Consider the following 26062-nt stretch of genomic DNA (forward strand, 5'->3'; position numbering starts at 1 on the left):
TAAGAAATATTATACACTCTTAACGTACAAAATATAGTTGGTTTTGGAGTTTCCGTTATCGCGACGGGGGATTGTGTGACGATATTTTAGTTTTATTTCGATTGCGTTCAGCGGAGCGAGCGTGGAAAAACGACGATGTAACTTCGAAAATTATTGTTATAGCGATGACGCGCGGGCAGATAAATCAAACACACAATAGGTACATTATTGACACCGGATAACCGGATAAACATTCAATTTTTTTAAACGCGTCTCAGGCTTCAAATTTCAATAACGATAATAATTAAAACCTCGCACCGTTGCAGGCATCGATAATTCAAATAAATTACGATAAAATGAGAGCTCTATTATTGCGTACGCCAGTGGTCGGCGGGTGGACCCAATGGAGGATGCATGGGCTCTGATCAAAGTCAAAAATCTCTGTCATACCATATCGACCGTAAAATGACCCTTTATTATAATATGCACTGCATAACGTTAACGCATTTATTTACATTTACGAATTGATTTAATTACATTGCAATTATTATTTTTATTGCTTACAAACATATCATCGTAACGTCATCACCGGTAATGAGGTAGAGTTGCTATTACACGTATTATGTAAATATTGATATACAGACACAATAGTGAGAAAGTTGTGAATAGATAATAATGAGGGTTGTTTTAAATCATAGCACCGCATTCATAAAAAGATACGAAACATTACTTAATTTAGTTGTATTTGAGGATGTTAAAAATTATTATATTTAAAATCAAAAAATTGTTTTTTAACCAAAGAAGACAAAAATCATTTTTAAATTGAAGGTTATAGATTTGACGTAAATGTGCAACGAAAATCACTAAAATAATGGAGAATAAAAACAAACGAATGTCAAAATTATAGAGGTGAAGCGAACAGACACAACTCATCATTACGAAATACGAGTATGATGACGATCATCGGTTTTAAAATTCAACTCATAATATATTTTATGAAAATAATGTTACTTGTGTTACTCTAACAAAATATTTAACTATGAAAAATATAAAATATTATACGATTTCTTTATACATTTATGTATTAGGTAATAAATACATTTTAATATTGACGTATAATCGTGGTTAAAGCCATAAAAGTGTTTATTTTATTACTTTAATGACTACCTATTTTGAAATTTGACACAAATTGTATACAATAAGAAAACGTACAACCCTATTATAAAAGTGGTTTTTTTAATGGAAAAAAATCAATTTATACAAATGTGAGATGGACGACAAGCTAATAGATAACAAGAAAATGATAAAAACTAATGGTGCTAGATGTCATTAACAACAAAATTATACAACCAATAATATATAATTATAAATATTATATAAAGCTAATGGAATTTCATGAAATAAAAAACTAGATTAACTGTTTTGAGTGTGATAGATACAGCGTATAATATGTTAGCCTAATACAAAACACGATTATTTTAGATCATAATTAATTTACTCATTTTCTGATTTACCTATTTACTACGTTCTATTTTAAACTATTTATATATTAAAGTGAACGAATGAGTGTATTTTATATTTCTAGGAACCTAACTTTATTCTAAATAATAAAATTAAGTGGTCCAATATAAATTGACGTTTTATTTTAACTTTAATTGCACTCAAAAAAATTATTGCATGTGTTTTGCATTCTTTTTCCGCATAAAAAGGTTTATGGCAGGGGTTATTATGGTTGCATATAAGTTATTACACGTCCTTAGGAAAATAGTTAATTAACATATATGTATGTATGTATGTATATAATGTATTAACATAACAGTGTTAATAATTCATCTAAAAATGGTTAACTCAGTATAAGTATTGGTCACCGAGTTAAAGAATCAATCTAAAATTATTCAAATCTCATTTGTTAGATAAATTAAATTTTATACTTCATTTACTAAAATTTAGTCAAACCCATCAAATCTGTTAAACGTGATCGGTACAACCTAAATATTAAAAACATAATTGTATGATAACGACACGGCAAGTAAAGTACAATTAAGCATTTTTATAAATATAAAATGTGTGGATTTTTAAGAAGATAGCTAAATATATAAAATATTAAATTTAACTGCCATTTTGGAGAAGGTCGTATGGAATAGTTGTACAGACTGGATATGGTCTAGAGGCCGTCGGATTCCGACTACAGTTAGGTTAGATTAAAAGACTAAGCGTAGCTCTGAATAATTTGATTTTTTTTTTAATCATTCAAAATTATAATAAAATAATTATTATAAAAATCTTATATCAATCGATATATATATATATGTGTATATATGTATACATAGGTAAATGCCCATATTATATTCATTTTAAAAATATATAAAACGTTAATTAAAACAAGTACGATTGATTTATAGAATTTGTTTCCACTACATTTATAGGTTAAATAGTTTAGTCAGTTAGCGTAATCTTAGGAATTCAATTATATAATTGGTTGAATAATGATATATAAGTGCTTTTTAACTATGAATTGAAAATGTACTACTGGTATTGATTGTCGATAATAGAATGTATGAAATAGTTACAGGGTCGAATTAATTAATAATTATGATGAACACTTAAACTTAAGAGGAAAAATATTTTCAAACAGGTTTTGAATCGAAATTACACATCTCATAATATGTATGTTATGTTAAATTGCCTTGAGCGTAATCAAGAAATTGTTCGAATGATGGAACATATTTCTAAGCAAAAATGACAACGCGCGTGTACCTTAAGGTTAGGTACGTAGGTATATAATGATATATTATATACTATTATACAACCCTATAATAATGTTAAACCGCGTTTAAATGAAAAAAAGTGAAATTGCCATGTAGATACAAAAATGTATAAAATTATACTGTGCAAAATAAACTATGAAAAATCAACGACCAACGTAAAGGCAAAATAGTGAGACAAAGATGCAAATTGTCGTTTTGATTATAGATTTTGTATCTGATTTGCGTGTCTGAATAGAAGGTATCATTTAAAAAAAAAGTCACTCCGTAATAAATTTTTATATTATAATGTTGTGTAGTGTCAGTAACATTATATTTTACCACGTACACAGAGTTTGATATAATATGATTTCTGCAAACAACCACCGCCGTGAAACCTCCTACCAAAATACCAATGTGTTTATGCATAGCACCCCCAGGTTTTGCGAAGGCTTAAAAGCAACAATAGACTGACGAAATGAATAATGTTTATGTTAAACAAACATATTGTTAATCAGCAAACATGTATTATTACGTGCATATTTTGAGTGTGTGTATAGTTCGTCTTGTATAAGATAGCGTATTAAAATTTAAAACCTAACAAATTAGTGCGTGAAAATCAACAGTCCGGGGGTAGAAGCTCGTAGGGTGTTTTATTTAAGAAAATAGATATAAAACAGCGCAGCTACAAAAATGAATAATAACACTGCTATAACTGTAAACGTTTACACGGATAAGATATTACCAAAAACGGAGTAAATGTCGGATAAAAATAATAACAAAAATCACCGTATGTGTGATTCTGAGTCTGATCTACAAAAATTCAGTGTGGTCTAAAAAGGATTTAGATTTTTTTTTCGGGGGGTGGGATTATCTTTTTTGGCAATCGAATGCGTTTGTAAGACAAGATAAACATCCATTGCGTATTACGCGCAACTGTTGTTGTGCAAAAGCCGCAGAACTCAAATCGTACATAAGTAGAATGTAGCCAGAAAATCCGTTGAGATAATACTGCGGGGGCCGCTGCTATCACTTATCACTAAGAAATCAAGACGCAAAATGATTTGTATAAATATAAGCGGAGATTAAGTTAGATTTTAAGGGTAGCTTCAAAAATTAAAGCACTTTTTTAAATAAAGCTTATTTATATAAAGGTATATTTTAATAAAAGTAAACAGATTCGTATAATATTTTCAAGGTTTTAAATATTTTTTTATTTATCATAAAAATATTACTAACCGTGTAATAAACAATAATAGATAAACTATACATGCAATAAATTATATGATCAAACCTAATATTCATATAATGAAAACAAATCAGAAATGGATAACATTTTATTGAATGTATACACATTTGAACATTTCAAAAAATAAAACACTCTGATTTCTGAAACTAAACAGGCCGAGTCAAAGATGAAATCTATTGACTTCAGAAATATAAGCCAAAAGAAAAAAGAACTCATGAAAAAATCAAATTATTTAAATGTTGCAAACTATAAAATAATAATCCTCGTCAAGCTTCGTGGGCATTTTTTTGAGGAAGTCGAAGGTGATTGTGAATATTTTTAGAGAACTAAGATAGTATATTATGATTAGCTCTATCAGCAGCTAAACAATAATAACGATAACGACATTAAGGGCTGGTTGGCTTAGCTTTTCGTTTTCCTTCACGACACCGCTGTCATAAATCTCGCGTTAAAAACACTTTAAACTAGCAACCGTGGGGTATATAATTATTACTCCTCGGCGCGCACTGCACATGTGACTTGTCGTTTAACGGCGGCGGTTGGAGCGATTTTACAGGGAAGAGAGAGAGAGAAACAGAAAGAAATATGTGTGTGTGTGTGTTGTTCGCGCACCCTTTAAAACGCATATACATATTATTATAATATATATAAATACGGTAATAAATCCATTGACGCCAAGTGCTGTTGAAAGATAACAACCCATCTATCAGCCACCCCGCCGTATTCCACTAGCGTGGTGAAAACTGTCGAAATTACCGAGTTTGTTTAGCAATTATATACGAGTATAAAGTACGCGTATGACTCTGCGCCTCGTTTACCAAGCGATAACCTAAAGTCGAGTGCGTATGGCAGCCGAGGGCGTCGGTTTTCGGGTTTCTGCCGTTCGTTTTTCAGTCGACACAATAAATCGTCGACTCGTAGAGTAAAAATTATTCTCTAATGAGAGAATTCGGATTTTTTTTAGATGATTTTTATTTTTATTTTCGTTTTTACACGAATGTCGGGAGAGTGAAACAAATGGAATGCATTTGTTTCGTTCGTCATTATATATCCTGCAGCAGTTATTGTTATAAATATACACGTTTAACTCAGCTCGAGTGATGTTCACGGTTGAGTTAGGTAAATAAATACAATATTATAATGCTGGCGAGATTGACCACGAATATGCGTTCTAAAATTTTAATTTCGTCCAAATCAAACCAATTATATTAATTATTATTATTAATTCGATCCACGAGATACTGTTATATACACCGCCGCTATTGTATTGCACGTTGAAATATTTCGAAATGAAATGTGTGCAGTGTACACAACAGTATTGTTTTTCCAATCAAAACACTGGTGCCGAAAGAGAGTACACATTTCGAGAGTAAATAATAAAATGAAACGCAATTTGGCGATTATTTTTTTTTTCTGACAAAATAAAAATAACGTTCACCGTCGTTGTTCTAAATCTACACATAACCATGATAATAAACGAAATGCGTGAATGTATGGCAGACGTGATGTTCTAAATTTCGAATCAGTGTGAATAAATATAATAAAATAATAATACCGATGTTATAAATATATACGTTTTAAAGAAATTCAACTGCTCTCCCAGAATCCTCGTCAACTTAATAGCTGAAATGGATAGAAAAAATCAAAAATTATGTCAATCGAATTGGGTAGTGAATTAAATAACGCGTGTATAAGCGTAGACTTATAGTATTATATATAGAAAATGGTATTCACCAGAAATCCTAACCATTGATATAGTACGAGCAGCTATGACCATGTATAAGTTTCATATAATACAAAAATAATGCAATTAATTTAACGTTAGAAACTTATTATTTCAGATTTATGTTACTTTTTTGAAAATATTTCTTTTACATAATCTTAAATCGTAATAAGATAACAACCGTTAATAGTTTTTGAAATAATTAATGTCTTAAGTTAAATGGATCATCTAGTATATATAATATATATATGCACATTCGAAATAAGCAAAAGAACACTACTGTAATGTATGCGTAGGAATACGATTAAATTAAAAATTAAAAAATATACATTGCAGAAAAACGCGAGGTCTATACGAGAATATTACCTACGGATAAGAATAGTGATACAAATAAAATAACATGACATTTAAGTGATTTTCAAGAAAGATTCAATATATTGATGTATCTATCTCAGTGGTTCTTAACCTTTTTTAGTTCAGCGCCCCCTTTATCGTAATAACTAATTGCTAACGCCCCCTCGTGCAAAATCAAATTTTCTTCTTATAAATATATATATATTTGTATATTTATTTATTCATCAGTATATTATAACATTATTAATTAAACTATTAAAGTAAAAACTCTTATTTTTAGATAGTTATGATTATATTTTACACCCCTTAACAAAACAATTTAATAATTTACTATACAAAAAGATTTACTAGATTCTATCTTTATTAAGTGTGTATTTTTATGTACTAGGTAAAAAAATATATTAAAAGGGGTAGTTTTAAATTTTAAAATCACGTATTTCGAGTTGTTACTATTTTTTAGCACTGCTGGTGATATTTCATATAGTATAACACCTAAACATGCGTAGTAGAGTACAATTTTTATTTGAACAAATTAACTTAAAACACAAAAATTTAGAAAATAAATATCGTATATGTAGATAGTATAAGAAATTTTAACAGATATAATTCAAACATAGAACCCTAATCTAACATAGATAGTAGTTCAAAATATCTGTTATTAATTTACAATCGAAAATAATACTTTTAGTTCACATTTTTTCGACGTCTTATATTTTATTTATTGTTTATTTTTATTCAATGTAATTAAATAACCGTAATATTAATTAAATATTAAATTAAATCATTTAAATAATTTTCGTATAAACGTTTTAGATACTACATAGTGGAACGAAAATGTTATTTATTTTATAAAATCAGTGCAGTGTTAAGTTTTCTCGGGTGGAAAATAATTTAAAGATTGTTTTTTTTTTTAATATGATGCTTTTCTATCTCTTACTAAGTTATGAGAAAATAGGATTCCTTAGTATAATTAAAATTCATTATTACGAGATTAAAATTTTTTATAATAGATGTACTATTCAGTGGCTATACATAAATTATATCTTTAAAAGAATGGTTATTATAACTTAATACTTATGCGATGTATAAAATATAATCAATAGTTTCATAAAATTTCAGAAAGGGGAGAGAAATATATACATACGTGCGGGTGCAGTGCACTTGTACACCGATTTTTTACAAAAAATTTATATTATATTATTATTTAAGACCACTAATCACCGCACAGGCAAGACGAAGCTGCGGAAATCAACTTAAGCAATTGTGCGGGATCAAAATAAAATGTGTATGCAAAATACATAAATACTTGTACAGAAGTTATGTGCATACGGAAGAATAAGCTTTTGGCGATGATACAGCATCGTTTGAAATTGTTGGCTGTCGATACTCTGTGAGTAATGCATCAGGTGGATGATAACGCAAAAATTGTTTGATCAACTGTCAAACAGAGAGGCAGATAAAAATATTCGGAAGAATAAAAATTTGACGCTGATGCGAACGCTCCCGATGGTGTATCTTTATAATGCTTCGTAAAATAATGTAAAAAAAAAGCGCGCATATTTTGAATTATTAAATGTAATGTATATTTACATTTTGTAATAACTTACTATGCAATACGAATAAATAACTTTGATAAAAATATAATCATTATGTCATTTAATACAAAATTCGTTCTAACATATGTATATTATACATTGTACAAGTCATATAAAATACGAATTATGGTAAAATATGTACATAATCTAAACAATTAAAACTAAATACCCCCATCACATACATCTTCGTCATCCTCTTCATCACTCAAATCGCTGTCATCGTCTTGTAATGTAATAATTATTGGTTCTAACGGGACATCCCTCATAATTTCTTTTTCATTATTGTCGTTTTGAATTTTTTCGGCATGTGCTACACCATTTTTCCCAATCTTTTTGTGTAACTGTATCCATAGCTGCGTGCGCTAACTTTCCAACGTCTGCCACCTTAAAGGTGTTGTTTTTGGTTACTTATCTCCGTTTTAATCCGTATCCTAATCAATTTTATAGGATTACAATGAAAATGTTATGAAATTAACCGTATGACTTCATGATCCATTTTTAGTGCAATTTTGTCTAGCTCATACCGTTTATACGTTGAAATGGGTTTTTACCCGCTTACGAAATTCGGACAATCGTACTTGTGGTGAAAATATGATATATTTTTTTTTAGACACTCTTCGACGACGTCTTTTTTTGATTATCAATTTTTGGAAAGTTATTCATAAGCATCGAGTGGTAGGATGCATTGTTTATGACGACGACTGACGGTTTTTAAACACAACACAACATAATATTGCATACATGTAATAATCGTTGCCGAATGATGAAGATCAACACAGGGAAGCAAATGTTATGTATACAATAGACATTCCTCATTTACAATGTAATATATGGTATGATGTCATACAGGGACAGGACCCCACCATAAAATAAAACTACAATCACCGAAGGTCACAATTGGTAACTAAAAAAAAAAAAAAAAAAATAAAGCAATAATAATGAAGGGAAAAAGGGAAAAAAGGTCTATTAAAGTGAAACCACCCGTAGTGCTGCTTGATGGCTGGTTGACGATGTTGTACATCGATCACGCTTCACATTACTCAGATCGAGAAACCCTGTTTATTAATTATATAAAAACGTCTCTATCATATTTAATAGCGGCCAACATAGCAACAATGATTGCGTTTCCTTCAGACTGATTGCCTAACGGAGATTATTGCGGTAAGTGTTTAAGAAAAACAGCGGTATACTCCCACAATAGGTCTCCACGACCGATCTTCAGCGATTTCTTTGAGACTGATTATTGGAAAATATATTGTTTATCTGTGAGAGAGTATTCATCACAATTATCGCATTGTCAGTTAGTCGGTTTGATGGAAACGCGATGGACACCAGCTTCTTCCTCCACATCGGTTAAGAGATTCTTGATCAAATTGTTTTCGCGTGCCCTTTCATGAATGTGTATATAGTATTGTGTTATGTAGTTCGACGAAATTACGCAAAATAAATCTATAAGATTCTTTAGATAGTGCTTTTACGATCCTCATCACTTTGGTCAACCGTTTCCCGAACATGGGGAGTTGAGGTATGGTGAACATTCTTTATCTAATGTATGTAATATATTATTCACAGGTTCTTGATAGAAGAATGACTGTACATCTATTATTTATAATTTATTGTATTTATACATAATAAAATCGTAGTGTATACTATTATATTGAGTAGTAAAATCCAAATAAAATGTTGCGTAATCGATGTGAGGCTCAATAATTGTATAGGTACGCCTATACTCGTATGTATACTTCATGTACAATAATTATAATATTTTATAATAATCTTTCATGAACTATCAAGAACTATAAAGTTTTTTAAACATGCAATTTTGTTGACATAGTTTTTAATCAGAGAATTCAGTTACGTAACTATAAATTAATTGTCTCCGTGAAAATTTAGTTTGAACTCCATGTATTATTGCCTATTTTATACAATTTTTATATTTATCAATTTTTAAACAATTGTCAAGTAAAAATAATAAAAAAACGTAAAAGAAAAAAAAAATCTCTTCGAATTGAACGGTTTTAAATAGGTATAGTATTATGATAAAATATAATTTGAATAGTTTTTATTTTAAGATTATTTATTAGAATGATTTATTTTAATAATAATTCATAAAACATAAATAAGACATTAGTACTAACATTTTGTCATAAATTATGAACAATTGATTAAGACAAAGTTAAAGTGATACGTTTTATTTTAATACTAGTACACAAAGATTACTATTTATTGGTAAATAAAACAAACATTTAAAAATTAATTTCAATTTGAATCGCTGATTGTAAATGATAATATTTAATTAGATTATTATTTTAGAATTTGATAATATGTAGCGGTAATAAAATTTACTCATTCTTGGCCGGTTGGGTAACCGTAACTTAAAACTATATTACCTATTCAATACTGTAAAGTATAAATATCGTAAATATAGTTATAATATATGAGTTGATGTAAGCGTATATGACGTGCATCGGTGTAGTGTGCAGTGTACCTTAGTACCTGCATAATATGATATACTCACCATGTACAGGAAAATTGTTAGGTATGTAGTTTTATATTTTAACATTTTTTTCCGTTTATATCATATGTCCTATCACTGCAACTGCGGCAGCCATCGCAATGATATATTACTCGAGTTTATAAATCTGTTAGCACGTGCGTTTTACAATGTACATACGTAAATAATATATACGAAATGACCATTTTACAAAAGAGTTGCGGGAGGCAAAGGAAAAATAATATTTCTTATACGCCTATATTATGGTATTATAATATGTAATGTATAAAATAAATATATGTTATAATGTTTTTTTTTATTATATTGTAAATGTATGGTTTATGATAATTTTTACTTTTTTTAATCTGCTATTATCCTTTCTTTTTATATTATTACATTTTTTTTTTTATGAAAACACGACTGTTTTAAAACTAAATTAGTAAAATTATCGTAGTCGCAGCCATTTAATCAATCGTTCTAAAAATAAAATATATAATATATGATGTATCGTGCTTGACTTACATTCGAACAAGGTACCTCGGCGACCAGCTGTTTGGCCACGCCACGTCCTAGAGCGTCGCGTTTCCTCTGTGCGCTAAATAGCCTCAGCTCTTTACGTTCTTCGTCCGATAACCCTCGACAATACCGCACCTCATTATCGTGTGGTGGTAACTGCTGTAGTAGCTGCCTTACCCGGTACCGCTCACCTGCCGAGTTCAGGTATGGCACTTTGTCTTCGGGCACACCCGAGAAGAATAAGTGCACCTAGTAAAACAGATGAAAATAAAACCAAACATTATTAGAATATTGAAAATCAAATAGAAAATGAAATTAATAGACTTCTCAAACATCCAGGTTTAATAGGCTTATAAGTTATTATTATTATAAAAAGATAAAAAAGGAAAGGATTAAATATTAAATAAATCATAAATTATATATCTATTAGTCACTGTAAACAACGCGGCAAATAAATTAATTTCACCTGATATTGTAATACCTATCCTGTATTGTAGATATATTGTTTGTTCATTATAGTTCAACGAATTTCTTCTTATAATAATTATATATTTTTATTTAATTTGAAACTTAATTCAATTTAAAAAATAATTAAACTGATCACTACATTATATTATTGATTTGTGTGAAAAAATGATTTAATAGTAGCTATACATTTTAGAATGTTGTATTAAAAATCGTCGACAATCGTATCGTTTTGTTGCAAAAAAAAAAAAAAAAAAATGTAATCATTTTTTGGGTCATCATCGTCCGCAATTGTGTTACGAAAAAGGTAAAACGTTTATTTTATTTACCCCACGACGATATATAAAACATCGATTTTTAATTTTACGATAAGTAATGTTTTGTCATTGTTTATCATATTTTTCGTCAACAATAAATATGACTGAAATAAAAAACGAGATGGTATTTTTTTTTACGGACGAGTACCTCAGATAATAACTCATACATATGCATATATGCGGTGCGTTTATTTATTTAGTTTCCCTATTTGACTTTAGGTTGTTGACAAATGTATATTTTAAAATGTACTAAGTGAGAGTTAAATAAAAAAAAAATATGTTATATTCTGAAATGTTTGATGTTTACATTCCTAACTAATCACAATGGGGGGTAGTAAAATATTATATTTGATCTGAATTTTTACTCTCGGTACTCTAAACTTTTTGTAAGGGGCCTTTAATTAAATTTCGGGCACTTTTTGGTATTTGGAACTCGAATGCGCATTAATTAAATATCCTAAATGTGTTTGAAAACAAATATATATTATTAATTTCATATATATTTACGCATAACTAAATGAATTGTATTTATGCAATGAAATTATAAAAATGTGTTGAATTATTCGGGACCACGAAAAGACGAATGTATTTTCACGAGAACATTTCAGCAATGCATAATAACGATTTATGTGTAAATATTTCATTTGCATTGAGTGAACCGAGTATGGCGTCGGTCTAACCCACATACATATTATTATATATTATAAAGTATAGGTTGCAATAAAATTCCATCGTCACAATAATTGTTCAATTGCATTAAGAACTGGTGGGTTTAAATTGAATTATTGATCTCGAAGGACGCGTACCTTACTACCTAGCGCAGTCGAGTTTATGCAATAAATTATCGTCTAAAAATAACAGCCTTCAGAGATGTCTAATTAACTGTAAAAATTCTCGCCAACATTATAATACACACATATAAACACATTTAACCCGATTAATTTACATTAATAAATGTATGATTAACTCGAAAAATATATGCAAAGGTTTATCCGGATTTCATTACTATAGCCTCCAGAGTTATCGTTGTATACGGTTTCCGATTCGATCAACACGTGGGCGTGATTTGCTTAGGACGTTTTATTAATTTGAATGAACGAAGCGCGATCGCTGTTATTAAACAGTGATCGTTTTGAATATAATTATCATTAATCATCACGTGTGGCTATATAGATTTGGCTTTATGTACACTGATTTATACATAAAAAGAGATACATGTAATACTTGTTTAATATAATATATTTGAAAAGAAAATTATAATAATAAAGACGACAATATTCCGTTCACGTTCACGAATTGTTTTAGAGACGATATGAACCCGAAATGATTGAGATAAAAATAAAAAACAAAATCCTAATAACGTATACATTATTATACAAGACTATGTAATGTATTGTTCAATATGCTTATCTCAGTCGAAGTTTTCTAATTTCCACATGCACACATAAGAGTGTAAGAATGTCTAGCATACGTAATTTTCCCGTTTGCTCTGAGAAGTTGTATCAATTCGAAGGGATATGCATAACTGTTATACATACCACACGTCACTATAGTAAACGATTTACCTTTTATGGACCATTTGATGTTTATAATCATAACTATAATATTAATTTGGTTCTATAATGTTATTATATTTAGGTTTATATATTTACATTAATATTGAAATAAATTAACCAACCGGTATATACACGATTCACCGTGTGGTTCAATCTAAAAGGAAATACATTTCAAAACGCGTTATTTATGAGACGTCATTATATCATAACACACAGTGTTAGCTGTATTTTAATGTCAATTAAATACATACTATAATATATTCTAGTTAAAAATATTATGGTCATTGAGTACGTAGTGGTAAGAAAAAAAAGGCGACTGCACGTAATTATGTGATTCATATTATTGAACTATAATGGTACTTACAATTTGTTCCAAGTCATAAAATAATTTTTAAAGCTTGTGTTAACATAAATTATTAGGTTATGGTCTCGATGTTGGTAAATAAATTAGTTTGCTTCCCTAGTCTTTTACTTAGTTACGCTGCTGGATAAGACTACAGTACTACGCCGGGTCCGGTGAAAAATAAAAACGTTTTGAATTTCGATGCATCGGACAATTATTAGTAGTGCGGTGTAACAACATGATTAGAAATCACCGAATTTGATGGATTACGTAGAACACGACGTTACAATAATATAATAAAATACTCATATACAATGATTTAAACTAATCTGTTTCGACGGATACGGAATAAGGATATATCTATCTAGTATCTACATTACCTATATTTATCTAGCGATGGAGTGCGTTAATATAATAATAATAATAATAATAATAATATAATACCTATAATATATAATAATGTGTTGCTCGGGGTAGACGACGTGTTTGTTAATAACAATGGGACTTCGTAATTACTCTGACGGTAATTTATGGACGTTTGTCTGGGCGTCGGCATACCTATAGTTGTATGTATTGGCAGGCGCGTGCTATATATTAAAGCTGTGCGCATGGAGTTCTGCCGATCAGACGTGCGACAAATGATATTCGCTGTGCAATAATAATATATTATACTGTATATATAATATATACAGGACCTCAATGTCACTGTGGTGTGTATATATGTATATATATTATATATATTATAAATAGGATGATTTATAAAACTTGCTCACCCCTATTTCTTCATTTAATATTCAAATTTTAATTTTTGGAATTTTTAAATACACTTAAAGACCATCATACATTTTTAAATTATTGAGATTATTTTTTTCCGTTTAACGAGTATCCTGAAGCGGTATCAACTTCTATTTTTGATAATTACAGTGTAATTTGAACGATAAAAATTTATTTATACTACAGATTAATAGTACTCAAAAATGATTTTACAAAACTATAATATAGATATAATCTAGTATTATTTTATTATACCTTGGTTATTTTTACAAATTTTAAATGTTGAAAATGTTCAAATTACCATAGCCTCCTGGCCTTCCAAACTCATTATATCATGGGTACTTAATGTTAAATAACTCAAAAACTACTCGTTTCAATTATGATTTAGATAGTAAACATTTTTAGTAAAATTATCTGGTAAATAATATACAGTATCTAGAAAAGGGAGGTTTTCATTTGAAAAATATAAGTTCATATATTCACAGAACACTATTTAAGTTAGGTAGATAGTACAAAATAATGATAATTTGAAGATATGGTCTAGAAGTATAATTAAACATTTAAAACAATTAAATTTTTAATAATTGCTTGTTGTAGAAAAAAAAGGGGGTGAGCATGTTTGGTGAACCACGCTATACATTTGTATACACGGTGATAAAGGACGATATAACTATAAAACTGACGTGCAGAATCGCGATTGTATGCAAACCTATAGATATTGATGTGAATTGATGGTAATAATGGGGTCTAGTTTTGGGCGGGGGGAAATGATAAATCGCTCTGGGAATTGACATGAGTCCGTCGAAAACACGCATAATGTAGTGAATAGTGTATATAGATAAATAAATTCACTTCACCATGTTAAACTTATACATAATAATATGTATACTATATATATATAATATAATATGTATTGGAGTGTACATATTAAGATAAATTATAATACATATAAACAGTTATAACTTATAATGTATATTAATATACATATTATATTATTATTTTCCATCTAAAAGTGATGTGGAAAGAAGTCATTTAGAAAATGTCTAAAAAATTACAAAAAACTGCTGAAAATACGTAAGTGATGTTTTGATCAACAATTTTATTTTTTATAATTAACAAAAATGTCACATACGCTCATCCAGGATCGAAATCTTCGCGGTTTGTTTCAAGTATTTTATCTAATACGTTTGTTTAAAGTAAGTTGTTATACAGGCGTAATATCTGAAATTTGTATCCCTAAGAAGGTTAGTCGTTTATCAAATTTTATGCGTGTATGATTTTATACGTCTACAACTCGAGTAGACACTGCTGAGGTAACTCGCACTGTATATATCTGAATGGCAGATACAAATTTAAACGGGCTGGCGAGCTTAACATTACAAGAAAAACAGAGAATAAACCTTTTTTCTTTTTAATGTATTACAATAATATTATACGAGGTGTGCATATTATTTTAATACGTTATAATCAAACGGCCGCGGGGGGGAGAGCGATACATCTCTCGCATGGGCGTATACGTAAGTATACACAGGAATAATATTGTAATATGTACTGCTCTGCACTAGAGTAGTTCAAGAAACCACACTGCAGGTCCCAACACATTTTCCTATATACATAATATAATATAATATAATACTATATATTATTCATACACATGTGTATTCGTATATATATATATATATCCAAACGGTAATTACTGCGTTTGATTAATGTTAATGTATAATATAGAGAAGTCGCGATGGTGTTGGGGGTGATGGGGAGGGGGTTAGCCCGCTGGGTAGCGTGCGCAGTCCAGTCGCCGATGAATCGTTGATGCTATAGCAGCGGCATAGCATCACTGGATAAATCGTAGTAGACTTGTTGAAGTCAACATATTATAAATAAAATAATATTATTATAATATAATATTGGGACGTATGCATGGCAATGTCGTGTATGCGTTGTTATTATTATTATTATTACTATTATCATAATCATCATCCGGATATGTCGAATGCAAGTAAGTGACTAGTCTCGTTTACAGATAAATTTTCTTGAAGCGAAGGTTAAGACAAAAACACGCACTTGCGTCTTATACACGTACACACTCGTCAACACGTTTTGTATATCTTATATCTTAATATAGATAAATCGTTTGTACGTGTGTAAGTCACTGAACTCCTCCTAAACGGTTGGATTGATGTTGATGAAATTTTTTTATGTGTGTTTGAGTAGGTTCCTGAATGGTTAAGATTCACAACTAAACCCAGTAGTGTGGTGCTGCAATTGAGTCGTAGGTAATGTTGACATGGATATATTTAAAATAACATTGCATATGTGAATCTTAGATTTCAATAATCTCGGGAACCATTCATCTGATTGTTATGTGTTTTTTTTTAATGAAAGAACACACTACGGAGCAGGATTTTAATATAGTTTTATGGACTAAGCTTCGTCTATGATATATTGAGTAATAAAATATGAATATATTAATAACATTACATGTCCAGGAGAAAAACTTAAACTTAATACAAAAAATGGTAAAACTTTTTCCTGGCAAAGTCAAACTTAATACAACTAGAAAAATTGTCAATATTGTATTGACTTACATTTTTTTAATTATTTTTAAAATAAAGATTATAAAAATCTATTAAACTAATAAACGATTTGTCAGTGAACTGATAGTAAATCGAGACGATCTAGCGCCGTATGTATGTTGAGGTGGAGAAGGTTTTAAGCCTATTTTCTATTTCATAATTTAATTAAAAATCAAGTTATTAATTTTTAAAATTATTTGAAAATACACAAATAAACATAAAAAGTACACCATGTAATCTGTGAATGACGTATATAAATAATGGATTGAACAAAGTTTTAACTATATAAAAAGCGTAATTGTAATGTGCAACGAAGTGTAAGAGGATAACTACTATGTTGCTTGCTCTTGTATAAGTTCAAAAAACAATTTATTGTTTTTATATACATCTATGCTCCAGATCATAAAAACAAATAATATAGTCGATAAAGAAATATTATAAATTCTATGGAAATGCAGAAAAATATTTAAAAAAAATATTTAGCGCCTGACATAGCAAAAAATAATTTTTTTTAAACTCTGTTTTTAAACGGTCAAAAATATTTATATGAGAAATTCTAGGCGGGACAGTTATGTAAAGTTGATATGTGAAATAAATTACCTATGTAATATCAAACCAGAAGATCAAAAATATTATTTATCTATACGCATTACGCTAAATGTTAGCATTAGACAACCAAATATAATACGGATGGATTTTGTATGGGCCACTAATAATTTATACTTGATAACTTTATTGATGCTATTAAACTATATATTATTAATGATAAAAATTTCTTATTTGAATAATTTATAATAGGTATTTGAAAAGTTTTAGTTAATGACTAGATCTCTTAAGTTATATAAGTTAAGTGTACTATGTAGCATCAATTGTAGTTAATAGTATCAAAACCTTTGAAAAACAGTTGTAGTGACCATAGACTAGCCATATTTAATAATATCTAAATATCTTCATTAGTAGTAAAAAAAAAAATATACTACGATGTAATATGGCTATATGATGTACCTACCTACCTGTATATCTAATATGTGTATAATAATAATAATATATGTAAGATGCTACTGTAACAAATTATAATATCTGAATAAAATATACATAGTGAATATAAAAGTGATAATTTTATTACAATGAAACTTACCTAACCTAACCTAACCTAACATTACAGTATTAAATACTGACATGGTTTAAGTATAATGTACAGTATAATATTTGAAACTGCGAGTAACACCCACGATAATGTATTATTATCGTAACATTATTATCGTGTGAAAGCGATTTTCTATCTATATTTTCCAGTTCGGAAGAATTCTGCAACGGACAACCGATATTATATTATAAAGGTATAGCGTTAGAAATACAATATTTTAAATTAATTTAAAGTTAAAAAAAAAAAAAAAATGTGTAATATTATGAAATTGTATTATTATTCAACATAACAACCGAATATGGGTGATGATGACAATTTTAATGATTTTGGTGTATATGAAGTTTATATGTAACCGGATGCTTTTGATTTTAAATTATAATACAAACTTGTAATGTAATCAAATTACAATGTTCGGACGCAAATGCATTGTTTTATCAAATATACATAGTATATTTATAAATACTTTGTCGACATATTAAAATGTTAGTTTTAAATATTGTTATATTCTAATACGCACAAACATATTTTAAAAATGTATAATATAAAACTAATAACTAATAAATATTTTATAAATATATTAAAAACTAATTTTTATATTTTATAGTATGAAACAAAATGAATAAACGTATATTAATTTTTACGTAACTGTTTTAATTTTTCATTCGAAATTAAAAGTACTAACGTAACATTCGTTTTGAAATTAATTTTTTTAATAAAAGTTAACATGGAAATGGCACGTCCAAAAATTGTAATTGAATATTGTAAAGGGATTTTTTTTTTAGCTTTAGCCAAACAACCAATTTGGCACTTTTATATAGTTTTTATTATGTTAACTTTAGTAATATGTGTATTATATCAACGTCTAGCTAACCTTTTTTTTTATACTCTATTAATTATTATTATATGTATTAAACTGATATCCGTTAGGGTCAGTTCATTCTTACCGGCCCGTTACAAACACGTTACAAGGTTAAAGTTAGGTTAAGTGTGGACTGGCCCTTAGTTATTTCTAAGCTACGACCACCTTGTTATGGAAAATCCTTAAATATCTTTGTGTTCAAAAAATAGTCGTTATTTGGAAACGGTGTTTTAAGAGGTTATTATAAGACGGGGGAGTGTTGCCGATCTGTCTTATATATTTGATGGGCTTTGCTTTGACGACGACTATGACGATGACGAAGATATACGAAGATTTTTTCATCCTTTTGAGTATTTTTAGATTATACGTTGTGTGTATCCCACATAAAATATATACAGACATAACATTTGCACATAATAAAAATGATGTACTCATATATATAAAATAGAGCTAAGAAGGGATGTTGAGATGAAACCGCGAATTGTAAAGAACGTTTCTCGAGAGCCAGCTGAGATTTTATTTATTTTTATTTTTTCATTACGAACGCAGTAAAAAGACGACTATAACATATTATATACGTATATATAAATATATTTATACATGCATTGGGCTAAGGCTTAAGGAAACCACAAACGAGAACCCGCAGCTACGACACGAGTATCTTTTACCTAGTTCACTCACACATATACGTATACTGTCCAACTACCCCTACTCTCCCCTCAACCATGGCGTAATAATGCATCATATGTATATGGACAAATACTGTGTGCCTTCGTATATATTTATATAATATATACGTAAGTATATATATTATATATATATATAGACATATTATAGTCTCACAAACAACACAGCAACCACCGCAGAGAAAGAAAAATGTTTTTTTCCCTTCTTTCGTTTCCTTTTGGTATCAAATAGTTATACAAAGATACAGAAAAAAAAAACCATACGAAAGACCAACAAAAACATTTACATATGCGCCGGTGAGCGTTTTTACAATAAAGGACGTGGAGAGAAATGGAGCATAATTTTGTGGAATCTTCGTTGGATATCGTCACGGTTTTTACCATAAACTCAATTTTCCCCGTTGTGAATACAAGACTTTAAAAGATTTGGTACTGTACATGTAAGCGGTTATTAACAGTGAAAAAGAGGGTGTATATAGTATGACTATTCAATTTTGTGTTCTCGTAGTTTTTTATTTTAACGAACAGCATTACTACTTTTATGTAAATTACTAATAATTAATAGGTGTTAAAAATATATATTTATAATAGCATAATATAGTACATTATAGTATAAACGAATTTGTATAGTATGTATAAATATCATTGTATGTGCACAATTAAAATAAGACGATGCATAACTGTGTCGTTAATTGTGTAGATACATCAATTTTTCGTTGTCTGTTCAACACACGTTCAGCAATTACAAAGCACTATATACGTCTATCATTCAAATGCATTAAACGAGTATAAAAACATTCTGGAGAGTGTTAATTTGAATATAAATAGTTTTATTTTAATTCAGACAGTACGGTAGGTGTAACCCATCTTTTAAAAACCTAAGTATTTTTTTTTTTTTATTATTATTATTATTTCGACAAAGACGGCGAATCAACCGTTTGATCATCGGCGTTGTCTAGATAATATAACAATGCACCGCGAATACTTTTACCGGGTAGCTTAAGCGAACTATTCTTTAGTAGATGTCTTTCGACAAAACTCATTAGCATACCTTGACTTTTTACAATGCAGTCATAAAGCGAATAACTAACAGCAGCTCTTTCCTAACGAAAATATTTATCCAGAGTGTTTGAAACTATTTACATTTTCAAATGAAACTTTTCAATATATTATAGAGTGGCATCTCTCAAATGTTGCAATGAAATTTGCATATCTGTATATATTGTCGTTTAACAATATTTAAAATTTAAACGTTTCATTGTTGCAAAGCTTCGCATAATATTTGGACGTACTATTGTTATACAAAGACTTATAATAATTTATAATAGGTATAATTAAGTACCTATACAACTATTTTAACATTATAAAAAAAAAAATTATAAAGTTGATGCATACCTTTACGTAACATTAAATAGCCATGGTTTGGCCGCAAAGAGTATAGAAGTCGCGACTCTCAATTAAAAAAAAAAAAAAAAAAAAAAAAACAAAAAGATACATCGATCAAAAACTATATGTATTTAAAAACTAATCAAACGGTTAAATTGTTACTATAGGTTTGAAATTGATTTATGATATTTTAACGATTAGAAATGTTAATCAAAAACGCGCAGGTAATAAATATATACATTATACAGGTAAGGAAACTAAATTTTTTTCCTCATTCCGTCAGGATCTTGGTTTGAGGAGCATTCGATAGAATAATATATAATATTATATTATGTTCTACATTATGGTTTGTATAAGTATACTGTAGTCGCTCTGACGGAGGAATGCGTTGTGTGTACTCGCCGCCGCACCGGTCGGAGCCAACCACTAATTGGTCGGTTAACAACGCGTTTTCCCTTTGGCTACACATAACACTACGTCGATTTAGACCGGGTGGTCGGAGATATAAAAAAATAAAAAAAACAAAGAACAGAAAAATAATATATCAATCGTTTTGTGTTATAACGGGGTCACAAATATATATATATATATATATATTTATAATAAATACATGTATATATAATATATCATATAATTTAACAGAATGGGAATGGATATCCAAGTAACTAAATGATATGTACATATTTGACAGTCGACGGGGTGGTTATTGACTTGACGTGTTTAATATTTAAACGCCACTACATCAGGTGCACTTTTTAAAAATAGTAACCATGTTGCTTAATAATAAATATAAGATATACAGTATAACATGATTTAACTTGAGTTGATTAACTACAATAATCGCTAGTTTATTCCGTTGCAACAACACTCAAAAGTACAACCGGAAAGTCTCGACCTTAATGATTTTAGTTTGAAATCATATCGAGATTTATCCAGTCTGTCGGCTTGTTTTATCCTAAGTCGTTATATAATATAATATGATATGATATTATACGCTCAATTACGTACTGAGGTATCTATATTGCTACGTAGTTAATAATATTATATAGTAAAAACTCTTTATAACAAACGTTAAGGAACCGTGAGACTTCTTTTATCATAGAGTTTTCGTAATAGAGAATGTTTTCAAAAAATAAATGAAATTTGCTAGCTCCAAGTCTTCAATGTCGGTATTCTTATTGTTTTACAAAAACTTCTTTCTGTTTCAGCCTGCCATATATTTTTTTTTTTAATAGAAGCTATAGTAGATGGGCTGAATTTAAAACGTCTTCCGACATCACTTTCTTTTTTTAATTTTTTCGATTACAATATTTATTAAAGCTACTTTTTAATCTACGCAAAATGTTTTTTTTCACTTGCCACTAAGCTGATTGAATGTTAGCGCACTACATCGGTGATAATGAGTTAAATATTATTGATAACATATATATTGCATTATTTTTTTTTTTTTACTAATAAATGTAAAATATTGTTTCATTTTTGAGAGTAACTAATTCGTTATAGAGAATGATCTAATGTAGATGAAGGTTATAAAACAAATCAACCAGTGCAATATGTTAACATGATATTAAAGAGATCATTTTTGTAAAGCGAAATAGTTATGAAGAGTTTTCACTCTGTATTAGAATGAGCGATAAATAATCACATATAATATGATAATGTATAATATTAAAGTATTCTGCATGCAACATAGGACAGTTTTGTTTTCGTGACGACTTCATTAAGCGAGTGAAAAACGAATATTTTTCTGGTAAAGTTTATATATTATGTTTCCATCCTCTTTCTCTGCAAATGAATTCGGAACGACATGCTCTTTGCCCGTTAGACTGCGAGAAATCTGCGGCAGCGCGGTGTCCCCAGAGAGCTGCCCGCGTCTCGCAACAAACGGACCGAAATAAAAAGAAAAAAAAGAGAGTGTGCGTGTGCGTGTGTTTGAGAAAGAGAGATGGATAAATACGTTTTTCGGGACGAGCTGGCTTGTTCATAATACGTTTTTTCTTTCCTCTCTTGTAGCCGCCGTGGGTCTCGCGGAAAAGCGCGAAGATCTTTAGATCCGTTGTGGCTACGAGGCATATAATAAAGCGGCTACGGCGTTTGTGTGTGTGTGTGTATGGAAACATAACAAACCTCGACGACCGTACGACCGTTATTTGTCGTGCCTAATGATGAATCACGTAACGCGGCGGTTTCCCTGCTGCCGCCATTGTCAGATGAAACGCCCCGGAGAAAAGCCATCGTCCACAAAAGTAAATCGGTCTTGTATTCCTTGTATATAATTCCTTTAAAAGCAGGGCGAAGTATCGTTGTCGGTATTTCGCTACCCTCTCGACAAGTACTTTAGATTTTATTAAGATACCGGCCACAGCGATTATAAAATGGACAATTAACTGCCACGACTCGATAGTACCCATTATCATTATATTGTTGGCTGGGCGACTGTACAGAAACGGAATATATATATATATATATATGCGTTCGGTGGGATCATATGACTTACATGAGTTAGATATGGAATTTTAACCTTGCTTATGAAAATGTATAATATACGGAGGGATTTCTTATCGTGAAACAGGCTTCAATCTTATAGGCAATAAATAGTATTTTTAAATTTATTTCATTCAATATTTAAAAATATTCACTACTTTATATCTTTATACGATTGTTAGGTAATTAATTTTGTTTAAAAATTCAAAAAAAAAATGTAATTTACTTGTATTTTTTAAGACATTAAAAGATTTACGATAAAATAATCACCCGATAATCATAAGCGTATTAATTTTACATTATACCACAACATTTAAATTTGTTTAGAAAATATGCAATTATAAATTAATAAATAATATGTATATTATATAACTTAACGTCATAAAAGCTCACTTAAAATTAATGCAAATGTATCATCAATATTATTACTAGTTTTTTCAAATTTTTTACAGTACAATTTCACAAGATATTCCTACTTTTCGTTTAAAGCAGGAATATTTTATTATATATTTTTAAAAGTAACAGCGTGGTTTAACTGTTAACAAAATTAAAATTTAATTCAAAATAATTCAAAATAAAAATTATATTCTTTCTTTTGTTATTATCAAAATTAATTTAAATTAATTTGCATCAAAGTTGTATTATTGAAATCCTTGAGTATGCCAAGTTATTATTAAATATACCTTCACATTAATATTAAACAATGCGATTTTATCTAGACCATGCAAATTTTTCTTAGAACTTGTATTAAATAGGTACTAACTTATAACGTTATTCTGCAGTATTTATAATATGATTAACAAGTAACATGTAAAATTATATTCCTGTGGGGTGTAAGGGAAGAATACCACTAAGAGATACGTATTAATTAAATTAAAACACTTGTTGTTTATTAACTCATAAAAACATTGAGTTTCAATTATTCTGTTTGAAACACGTTTATGAGGGTAATTATTGTTGTTAAAAGTTTTTGTTTTGAAACTGTAATGCGCCGAAAATGTTACTCCGACGACATATTTATTTAGCCGGATATATTTATGTATGTAAAATGCATACCTAAACATGAATATGTAGGGTAAATACAAAAGAATGTTCACTCCCATTTTTAATTCAATAATGAATTTATTTCAATTCTTATTTTTGGAATTTTTAAATATACTTAAAGACAATATTATTTCCAAAATATTGATATTTTTTGTAACTGCATAAATCATATCTTATGGTGATACAAACTTATGATTTTCAAACAAAAATCTCTCTTTTTTACTGTAATTTGTTTACAGGGAAAATTTTTTGAAAATTTTGATTTACCCAATTCAAAATTCAAACTAACAGTAGTTTTTTCAGTTATCTATCACCATTTATTCCAAATCTATGATCATAAAGACATAAACCAATTATACTTAGTACAAAAAGTTAAATAACTCAAAAACTACATATTCAAACTAGGATTTAGATACATCAACATTTTCAGAAAATTATCAGTTAAATGATTTACAGTAAAATGAATAGTGGAGAGGGTTCTCATTTGAAAAACAAATTTTTATGTCTACATAATATACTCCTTAATTAGTACAAAAAAAAAAAAAAAACTTAATAATTTTGAAACGTAGTCTTTACCTAAGTATATTTAACTATTCTTTTGAATAGTTGCATTATTGAAGAAAAAAAGGGGATGAGCATTCTTGTTGAATCACCACCCTGTATACACCGTCCCACCGCCACAAAATCCGTTTTGTCATCATTTATTCGGATGCGTTGGCGCGTACACGATAATTAACCGTGTATATCAAAACAACGAAACAAAACGTTTTTCACGGTTATTTTGGCAAACAGAGACTAGAAAATGTAGTTCGGCTGACGGAACAGATCAAAGGGACTATACGCAATCTGGCGCATTAAACACAACGACCATAATATATATATAAACACGCGCGCACGCGTCGTGGGTTGGATTGTAGTATTATTATTCCATCTGACGGAAATGTTGTGCAGTTGACAGTCGCGGCGGCATCAAAATTTGTTTGAAGTATTGTTAAACGACGATGCCATTGGACATGTAGAAATAAACGCGCGGAATATGATATATTTTGATGTCGTACGCGTAGGTATATAGTGCACGGTGTAATTCCTATAGTTCAGGTATATAATACTACACACCATGAATAATTTCAACGGATTTAAAATTTTTTTGTTCAATGGATTTTTGTCGTTTGTGTTATAAACATATTTTATTTTTTTTCATACATTGCTTGGATCGCCAACGATAGGTAAAACAATTTCGGTACGATAACGGAACATTAATTTACTTTATAGTAATAGTATGTGTATACGTCGGATGAACGATTAAAAAATGTTGAAGCATTTGAGGATGTCAATAATAATTGTGAGTTTGTGACCAAGTAGTTTTTGTCAGACAAACGCGTGGACAAATAATTACTGTTCGAATGTTATTGATCGAAATGTAACAAAAATAATTTCGTGTCGCTATTTTGGTGCCTATCTATTATTACATCTTAAGACAAGTTCACAAAATATGGTCCATTAAAATTATACGCGTATATCTTATTCAATTTCGGTGTCCCGTTCTGGTCGAATTCGAAAATATCAAGAATCTATCTGTAATATGGATCAAAACCGATTTACGAATGAGATAAAAAATAACAAAAAAAAAAAAAAAAAACAGGTTTCGCGCGTAAATTCCGAAAGAATGTGTATAATAAGTAATAACTATAGGTAAAGCGCAATATATTATACGTATTCTGTTTGTAGGCATCTTGACGGGTATAAAAGTGCCGAATATTCGATTTATACT

The 26062-nt window shown here is 29.2% G+C and overlaps 1 protein-coding gene across 1 annotated transcript in view; it reads right to left on the reverse strand.

Annotated features, from left to right (window-relative positions):
* Positions 1–26062, reverse strand: part of LOC112602695 (protein prickle-like) — a gene marked incomplete at its 3' end in the record, with an annotated part of 71447 nt that overhangs the window by 18172 nt on the left and 27213 nt on the right. The window contains 1 exon segment of the mRNA XM_025350908.1: positions 10661–10903. Coding sequence (XP_025206693.1) covers positions 10661–10903 — 243 coding nt within the window.

Source organism: Melanaphis sacchari, unplaced genomic scaffold (genome assembly GCF_002803265.2).
Source record: "Melanaphis sacchari strain LSU unplaced genomic scaffold, SCAv2.0 Contig8_pilon_pilon, whole genome shotgun sequence".
Taxonomy (NCBI): domain Eukaryota; kingdom Metazoa; phylum Arthropoda; class Insecta; order Hemiptera; family Aphididae; genus Melanaphis; species Melanaphis sacchari.